This window comes from Daktulosphaira vitifoliae, unplaced genomic scaffold (genome assembly GCF_025091365.1).
Source record: "Daktulosphaira vitifoliae isolate Bord-2020 unplaced genomic scaffold, ASM2509136v1 Scaffold_384, whole genome shotgun sequence".
NCBI classification, from domain to species: domain Eukaryota; kingdom Metazoa; phylum Arthropoda; class Insecta; order Hemiptera; family Phylloxeridae; genus Daktulosphaira; species Daktulosphaira vitifoliae.
Window position 1 is genome coordinate 1 of NW_026099949.1, and position 9,994 is coordinate 9,994.

The following is a 9,994-nucleotide window of genomic DNA, read 5'->3' on the forward strand; positions in this document are numbered from 1 at the left end:
AAGTTAAAAATTTGTGTTTTAAATTTTTGTATTTAATTTTATAAATTATATTAAATAAAATTAAAACTATATTAAAAATATTATTAATTTAAAAACTAAAAACTATTAAAAATATTACATACAACACATACGGTATATGTTTAGTGATGATAATAAAATTGTTTCTGAAATACATTACATTTTAGTAACTTTTTGTGGCTTTTAAATTTAATATTTTTTACTTTTTAAATTAATTATATTTTTAATATAGTTTTCATTTTATTTAATTAATTAGCCACAAGTGATCAATTTTTATTATATATTTATAAATTATAAACTTAGACAAAATAATGTTCATTTTAAATTAAACTAAAAAATAAATACAAATAGTTAATAAAACAAATTTAAGTAAATGGTACTTATCAAGTCTTTGATCTATGTAATCCAAGGCATTTTTTTTTTGGTAAATTATATTGTGTTTTATCTAATTGATTTCCGGTATATCTTTCCACAGTAATTTTCATAAATCTTATAGCAATTACACAAATAACTAAAATTCCAAAATAAAACCATATTTAGCTGAATGATATTCAAACTTACTTAAACTTAGACATATTACGTTTGCCACATAGTTTTTTCATTGTACTTTTTAAAAGGCCATCTCAAGCTCAGGGATAATAAGTCTTAATAGCTTGTCATTACTACGAGCTAGTAGTAGCAGAACGTAAATAAGAGATATATTTTTTGAAAAATAAGAGTTAAGTTTACAGAAAATCATTGTTTACTTTTTTCGCTCAATTTATTACTTAATATTATAGCATAGCTTTGTAAATCTATCACTTGCTTTTGTAATGCTTTTTAAAAATAAAATAATAATAAACATTAGTCTACTATTTTAATATATTAAAATATTATATAACCTTTGTTTTACAGAGATCAATATTTTCTTCCACTAGTTTTTTTATATTTTGACTTGTTATCATTAATTTAACTTCTTCTATATATGATTTAATTTTGTTATATTTTTCACGGATCCTGATAATGGGAAGATTAAGGGAACATATAATGTCGTTTTACGTCAAATTTTCTCAGGGGGGTTTCTGTAACGTGACAAAATGTGAATTGTATGATATAGATAGATTACTGTTTTGCTTTGCTAATGGGCGCGCGTACGTTATATCCGGCCGTGTAATCAGAAAACTGTACTGTTGCTGTCAAGGTGAACGCTATACACACAATATTCTTTATCAGTTTAACAATCGTTCCCTATATGACACATACACTGGCCACCACTGTCCATACCTGTATAACTCTAATATTGTTCATATTTTTATCTGTTGTATATTTTGTAAATCGTTAAGCCGATTAAGACCCAAACGGATTCGTCGTCGTTGTGTCTCGCCCGGTGTGTAGAAATTTTTTCGTAGTCTCTCTTCCCTTTGAACCACCGTTGTGGTCTGTTTTGCTGTGTGCGTGCAGCCAATTATAGTTTTTTTTCTCGTGTTCGTTGTATAAACATAATGTACTAATCCAGCAAGGCGTCGGCCATTTCCGGGGCCGAGATCCCCATCTTAGGATGAGTCCCATCCGGGACTGGGTATCGTATTGTTGTTTTTTTTTTTATTTATTTAATAATGTATTGAGCCTTTCTTTTTTCTTTTTTTTTTTTTTTGTCATAAAATTATTTTTTTTATGATAGATAAATCATTTTAGCGTTTGTTGTTATAAGGTTATTGGTCAGTGGTGTGTCATGTATATTTAACATATATATATATATATTATTCCCGCAGTACCCAAGTACGGTCCGGCCGGCCAGATTACAAAAATTATCCGCCGCGCCCGGAGTACACGGACTTGTTCCGATGCGGAAGACACTTCACGTGTAATATTTAAAAGTTGTAGGTTAATTTTTTTTGTCTTAATAATTGTTTTTTTTTTTTTTTTTTCTTTTGTCCCTTTATTTGCAGAGTGGTTTTTGCCTTCGGGTTTTGTCCACTATTAACTTAATTGTCATAATTTAATAAAGTCCCCTTAATTTTTTTTAATCAACAAAAATCTTTTTATTGCGTGAATATCTTCAATATTCACGTGTATCTTATTTTTTTTTCCTTTTAAATCATATTTCTCTAGTTTTAAGGTAACGGTCTTCGACATACTAAAGTATGTCCACCACTGGTGACATCAAACAAACATATTGGTTATATATTTACAAGGTATCAGCGTATTATAGTCTACAACAACACTTTATATTTTTAGTATATATTTATATATCAATAATTTTTTTTAATTCACTTTATCTCATCGAAATGCATATTATTGGTTTTCTTATTATTTTTTTTAAATTTTTTTTCTATTAAATCCACTTATGGTCCGGGTGTTGTTCTTTTCTGATCAAGACCCTCGCCTAAGTGGTTGGCGACCCATTTTCCTTTTTGCAAGGGAGCCATGAGGGTGGCGACTCCACAATCCGTTGCGTGGCCAAAGTCGTCACCTCTCAGAATGGTGACCATTGCCAGGATGTGTAATTTTATTACACACGAATTTTAAATTTCATTGTTTCAATAATTCTATTCATATTTATTTTAGTAAAAATTTAACTTTTAATAATTAATTTTTTATTGTTTATAACCGGAGTGGGGGGTATTTGTCAGACGTCGGAACATTTAGTCACAAGTTCCGGGGAAAAATTTTGCTCCTTATTTCGGTGATTCATAATAATAATTTGGCTTTTAATTTAAATTATCATTATTTTAGTGAGATGTTGTTGTAGATTGTGTATGCTGACCTTAATTTCGTTTATAGTAAATGGCTCAAAACATTTTTTCATTTTTGTCCGTCGGACATAGTTATTTGCCGTGCCATATTTTTTAGATGTCAAGACCTATTCCCTGTGTGTATATGCGTTTCACTGATAGTAGCGGTTCAGGTTGCTGATTGATCGACTGTGATTTTATTTCCGGATTATGGAGCTTTTGAATCGTCGCTGGATATGGAGCTTTTACCGGATGGGAAAACGCCAATTATTCATGACACCATCGAAGACACTAATGAAACCTTCGTTAATTAGTTTATAAGATATATTTTAGTATTATAATTGATTCTTATATTTCTCTCTTAGGGTGTTCCCTTTACAGGATTTTTTTTTATTTTTTTTGTTTATTATTTTTCAGCTGTCCCAAACCTCTCTTAGGTCAGTCTTTAATTATAAGTCACGATGGTTAATTCCGTGCACTTATTTAGTATGATTATTCGGGGTTTTTTGGGGAGAATTAGTTGTACAATTAATTAATTTCTGTTATGTATATTAATACATTTAATNGTAATTAATTTCTTTTATGTATATTAATACATTTAATTTAAATATTTTATTTTGGTAATGCACGGTGGTCATTCCGGCTACCATAAATGATAATGTTTAATATTTTTCTACCGTTAATTACACCAATAGATCATGAATTTTAATTCTAACTATTGTTTTTTGTAAAACGTAATTTTGCTGCGGTTCGATAGTTAATTATGATAATCGCTCTGATTACTAGCCGTATTAATTTTATTGATAGAATTTATGATTACTTGTGTTGTCACACAATTTTGGGTTTAATTTTGGTACAACTTTTTCTCAACTTAGTCTTTAAAAAATTTTAAAAATTGTCCATATTCGGACAAGAACCAATTTTATTATTTATATCTTCTACATCGGCCTACTTCGTGTCAAGAGACACGGCCGATATTTGCGTTGCGCGCCCATATGTTTACTGCTACAGTTTGTCTTAATGCATGTTTTTCATTTGCATGTTATTTTATTTTTTTNTACTGCTGCAGTTTGTCTTAATGCATGTTTTTTATTTGCATGTTATTTTATTTTTTTTCGTTAATTTTGCTTTTTTAGCAAATTAACAATTATTTTGATAAATGTGATAGTTAAGGCTCTTACATTTTTTTTATTTGTTTAAATTTAAATTCGATACCTGGTGATTTCGGTCTTGGCAGGCCATAGCCATCTCTATATATATTTAAAGTTTGGAAACTTTAAATTCCGCGCTATTTGCGTCTTTAAATTTTCTGCGTTTGCACTATCTTGGTTTCATAACCAGTTTTATTTTCTTGTGATTATTCTTTTGTGCATAATAGCATAATCGGGTAAAGCCATAATTTATTTTTGATTTGGTGTCGCCATCTTATCAGTTCTTTATAAATCTAAGTGATTGTGGATATAACTCTAATTACTAGATTTTTTTCTTCTATATTCAGCACAATCATTATTTGATTAGGTTTTATTACGACTCGTTGTATAGGGCACGCTCGCTTGATCGAACATCTGTTACGACTCAAGCCCACGTCCAACCTATCTGCGTTTAATAATACCTACGGGCTATTGTTAATAAAACCGAAGCAAATTTGTTGCGATCATTAACATTGATTGATTTTTTTTTTTTTCTTTCGTCTTATTTGACTTTTCTAATTTATCTGATCATAGTCAATTTTTCATTTGAATTAATTAAATTGTTTCTTCTATTAATAAAAGAATTTTGATTCTTTAATTTGATTTGTTTTGTTTTTTCTTCTTGTTGTAACCAGTAAGGTACTTAGACCTACTGTCTACGACTATTTATTTCATATTTGATTAGCGTTTGTTTATACAAACGCGTTTTTTTCATTTACCTTATTCTATTTATTTTCATCATGGCGGAAGGAGCTGGCAAGCGTCCTACTCAACCTCCAGATCGTCTGGGCATAGATCCTCCTTCATCTCCTGCTCATGAAAAGAATGAGAGAAGTGATAAAAGTAATCAGCAGTTACGGGATACTCTTAAAGCCAAGGAAGTGACTGATAAGAAGAGAGAGATTAATTTATCTGAAATGGGTGGAATGTTATCTGAACTTCTCAAGGGAATGAAAGCTAGAGATGAAGATACTAAAAGGATTAATGACGATAATAGAAAGCTATTTACTGAAATTCAAAAGAGCTTAGATATCCAAAAAGATCTTCTTCAGTCTAAATTGTTCGAGAGGGAGAAAGTTTGCGCAGAACGTCATGATAGTCTTGTTGAACAGATTGGTATGTTGGAAGAAAAAGTATCGTCTAACGAAGAGTCTCTTTGTATTTTGGATACCCGCAGTACTTTCTTAGAAGATTTTCAAAAGCAAAGTAGCAGTGCTATGGATCAGCTTCGTTTAGACCATAATGCTCTTCAATCGAAAGTACAACAGTTGAGCGCTGAACTACAAAAAGTGTCAAAAATAATATCTGTACCGACTAACTCAACAGTTGCTCCTACATCTTTTATTACTCCAGCACCTATCACATCGTCTACTCATTTACCCATTAATTTGAACCACACATCTAATTTTGAGAATAGCCGTTTATCTGTGTCTATGCTTTCTGAAAAGTTTAATGATGTTATACCTGAATTTTCTGGTCATGTGAATGATATTCACCCTGAGTTATTTTTGAGTCAAGTTGACTCATATTTTGAAAATATTATTTGTACTGAACAACAAAAGATTAATAGTATCCAGCGAAGATTAGTTCGTACTGCAAGACTTTGGTATGATGCATTAATTCCATCACCACAGTCATATGATGAATTTAAAGTCATCTTCCGTTCCCAGTTTTGGTCTGAGGCTATTCAAGATCGAGTACATGATGAGGTTTTACGCCCATACCGTTATTTGTCAAACACGGGACTCTCCATACATGCTATGCAATGGATTGCCAAAGCTCGTTTCTTGGATCCTCCAATATCTCCTTCGCGTCTAGTTAAAGTTATTTGCCAACATTTTAACGAACATATATGTACTGCACTTAAGGGACGTGCCCCAAAGACTACATCAGAACTCTTGGCTGTCTTATCAGAATTTGACAATTCACCTTCGTTCCATTCAACTACTGGCAATAATAATAATACGCGTGGGTTATCAAATGGATCAAATGTTGAAGTCGAACAGAGGCCGGAGAATGTCAACTATCGTCGTCATTTCAACAACAACAACAACAACCGTCGGTTTGAAAATAATCGTGGACGTGGCAACGATAGAAGTCGAAACCAAAGTTCACCAGGTCCTTCTCCGGGAAACGGGGAGCCGGGCGTCTAGGTTTTTCGNCGTTCACCAAGTCCTTCTCTGGGAAACGGGTAGCCGGGCGTCTATGTTTTTCGACTCCTACTCGTTCGCTTCGTCGCACTGTCGAATGTCCTTCAGACTCGAGTGTGAACCTTCTTAATAATAATAATTCTTGTTTTTCTTCACCGGAAATTAATGTTAAAATATTTAATTTAAATTATCGTGCTCTTCTAGATACAGGTGCTACATGTTCTGCTATTTCAGAGAAAGTTTTTCAACAGTTATGTGAAACTGTTGACAATGTAAAATTATTACCTCAATTACCTGTAACTGGAGTTACCATCTCCACGGCTGTCGGTGGTCGTAGCAAGAAAGTTCACACTCAAGTTCTTTTATCTTTATTTATTTCTGATTGCTCCATTGAGGGTATTTTTCTTGTTGTACCGCAGCTATCGGTACCTTTTATTATTGGTGAAGATCTTCTTCACAAATACCTTGTCTTGTTAGATTATTCTAGCAATTTGATTAAATTTTCTTTACTAGGCATTGAGGTGCCATTTTTTTCTAATTCTAGTGATGATAATGATTTAAAATTATCTTCAATTAAATTGCATGCTTCTCCCGTTTCTGTATATATGTCTGAGCCTGACCAGTCAGTGTCAGAGACTCAAAGGGTGTCTGTGGTTTCTCCTTCTATGGAGAATCCAGTGTGCATGTATCGTATGACTGACTTAATCAACCCTGTAATGGACGATATCCGTCACCAGGTTGAATCCATAATAAATTTAAGTGTTGAGCACAAAGCCAAATTGTCTGAAGTGTTGTTTACCTATCGGGCTGTTTTTAACGACAGACCTGGGCTAAACAACTTGTATACGTGTCGTTTTGACGTTATTAAAGATGAGCCTTTTAAGGTGAAGCCGTATCCAATACCATTCTCACAGCGTCCAGCGGTCGAGAAAGAATTAAATCGTATGTTGGAATGGGGGGTGATTGAACGCAGTTCGTCACCTTATGCCAGCCCGATCATCTGTGTGAAAAAACCAGATGGATCGGTTAGACTTTGTTTAGATGCTCGCCGTATAAATGCTATTATAGTCCCAATGAGAGATTCTTCTCCACCTCTAGACGAGATATTGGCAAGATTTTTTGGGAAAAAGTTTTTTTCATCTATTGATTTTTCATCTGGTTATTGGCAAGTTGGACTTCATCCGACGGTACGGAAATATGTGTCCTTTGTATATAATGGTCGTACATATTCATTTACGCGTGTACCATTTGGTCTGAATATATCAAATACTGCTTTTGGAAAAGCTTTGGAAGCTTCCCTTGCTAGTTATTCATTTAATTCTACCTCACAACATATCAATAATATTCAAACCTATGTAGATGATGTACTTATCTCTACTGTGTCTTTTGATGATCGCCTGCAGTGTTTGTCAGAGTTATTTGAAAACATACTTAAATCTGGAATGACCCTTAAAATATCAAAGTGCAAGTTCTTCAAAGAAGAAATTAAATTCCTGGGACATATTATTACTCCTCAAGGTCTGACCATGGACAATAGTAAATTAGAAGCTGTGCAAAATTATCCGAATCCACGCAATAAAAAAGACTTACAATTCTTTATAGGCTTTTGTAATTTTTATCGGAAATTTTTAGACCACCATGCGTCTCTGATGAGCCCATTAATTGAATTGTTGTCATTACCAACTTGGAAATTCACTGAAGAAAATAAAAAACAGTTTGAACTTATTAAGTCTTCATTTGTTAATGTTATTTTAGTACATCCAGATTTTAATGCTGCTTTTTGTATACAAACAGACGCTTCCAAACTTGGTTTAGGAGTTGAACTTTTTCAAATTGATTCGTCTGGTTGTCGTAATACAATTGCTTTTGCTAGCCGCGTACTCAATTCTGCAGAAAAAAATTATTCAATTACTGAAATGGAATTACTCTCCATTGTTTTTGCCTGCTCAAAGTTTCGAGTTTTTTTATTGGGTCATCATGTAAATGTCATAACTGATCATCAAGCCTTGGTATTTCTATTTAAGTGTCGATTACGTAATGCCCGTCTTACTCGCTGGACGTTGCTATTGCAAGAGTATGACCTCCATATATGTCATTGTCCGGGAGAACAGAACGTCGTAGATGCGCTTTCTCGTAGTCCAGTCGGCCGAGATGAAGTTATTGAAGAACCCATGCCTAGACTGATGGCCATTAAAATTGAAACCCCTCCTAGATTACCAGTATCTATTGTAAATATTTTTTCGTCGGTTGAAGTTGATCAACGATCAGATCCAAAATTAGTTTCTATCATTAATAAACTGTCTACTTCGTGTCCTGATCTTGAATTATCTAAATGCTATAAGTTGTACAATAATATATTATTTCGTCGTAAATCTCAATCCACGGGAAATTGGTTAATATGCTTACCTATGTCAAATATTAATTCTACAATTATCAATTTCCATGAATTATATGGTCATGTTGGTCCAAAGAAATGTGTTGGTGTGTTGAAGCAGTTTTGTATATTTAATAATATGGACCGCATTGTTAAGCGATTATTGTCTTCTTGTGATTTGTGTCAACGAGCAAAGCCTCAAACTTGTCGAGTCGAAGGACTTATGAAAAATATTTAATACAATGCTCCAAATGATTGTGTGTTTGTTGATTTGTATGGACCATTGCCTGCTGGTTGGAATGGAGTATCTTATTTGTTTGTGGTAATGGATCACTTTTCTCGGTTTGTTCAGTTATATCCATTAAAAAAAGCTACTGGTGTTGCCACGATCAATCGAATAATTAATAATTATATACCGGACTGGGGTAAACCGAAAATGATAGTATCTGATCATGGCAAACAATTTATTAGTAAAGTTTGGCAGTCTAAGTTATCGATGCTTGGAATTCCACCTACATTGACTAGTGTTTATCACCCACAGTCAAATCCAACCGAACGGGTGATGAGAGAACTAGGACGTTTGTTTCGNACCAACCGAACGAGTGATGAGAGAACTAGGACGTTTGTTTCGTACTTATTGTTCTGAGTATCATGCTGAATGGCCTCGCTACGTTTCATATATCGAGTGGGTTTTGAATAATACCATTCACGAGTCCACTAGTTTTACTCCAATTGAACTTTTCTGTCCGGAGAAACATCAGTCATTGATTCAAACTATAGTAGATTTTCCACCAGGTAGTGATATTCCGCTCGAAACAAAGTTTGAGATAGCACGTGAATCTCAAAAGAGCAAAGCATTTGCTCGAAAACAACGTCATGACCGCATAGGTCCACACACTCTTTTTAATATCGGAGATACTGTGTTGGTGCGATCACACAAATTAAGTTCAGGTGCTGACAAAATAATCAGTAAATTTTTTATGTTATATGATGGTCCATATATTATTGTAGATGTCAAAAATACTAATTCATATGTCCTCCAAGATCCTGATAATGGGAAGATTAAGGGAACATATAATATAATCTTTTTGCGGAAGTACAGAGATCCTAATCAATAAGTCTACATTATCAAATTTTTTTTGTCTTTTCTTTTGAATTCCATTTTGGTCAGTTCAATCTCTTGAGAAGTTTTGTCGTTTTACGTCAAATCTTCTCAGGGGGGTTTCTGTAACGTGACAAAATGTGAATGTTATGATATTGATAGATTACTGTTTTGCTTTGCTAATGGGCGCGCGTACGTTATATCCGGCCGTGTAATCAGAAAACTGTACTGTTGCTGTCAAGGTGAACGCTATACACACAATATTCTTTATCAGTTTAACAATCGTTCCCTATATGACACATACACTGGCCACCACTGTCCATACCTGTATAACTCTAATATTGTTCATATTTTTATCTGTTGTATATTTTGTAAATCATTAAGCCGATACCCTCTCCCAAACGGGTTCGTCGTCGTTGTGTCTCGCCCGGTGTGTAGAAATTTTT

General features: G+C 33.4%; 1 protein-coding gene and 1 long non-coding RNA gene across 2 annotated transcripts; one reads left to right on the forward strand and one right to left on the reverse strand.

Moving 5' to 3' along the window:
* Positions 1-110: 110 nt before the first annotated feature.
* On the reverse strand, positions 111-3,297 carry LOC126909437 (uncharacterized). The gene is made up of 3 exons (XR_007705039.1): positions 900-3,297; positions 599-833; positions 111-529 (listed from the first exon to the last, which is right to left on the reverse strand). It is a non-coding gene; the product is annotated as an uncharacterized LOC126909437 (long non-coding RNA).
* Positions 3,298-4,563: 1,266 nt separating this feature from the next.
* LOC126909436 (rapA guanosine triphosphatase-activating protein 1-like) lies at positions 4,564-6,079 on the forward strand. The gene has a single exon (XM_050691858.1). It carries the CDS (start codon positions 4,663-4,665, stop codon positions 6,073-6,075), a length of 1,413 nt encoding a protein of 470 aa, XP_050547815.1. The 5' UTR covers positions 4,564-4,662; the 3' UTR covers positions 6,076-6,079.
* The last annotated feature ends 3,915 nt before the right edge of the window (positions 6,080-9,994 follow it).

Excerpts from the sequence above, each read along its gene's own strand:
- LOC126909436 (XM_050691858.1), top strand. The coding sequence starts at position 4,663 with ATGGCGGAAGGAGCTGGCAAGCGTCCTACTCAACCTCCAGATCGTCTG.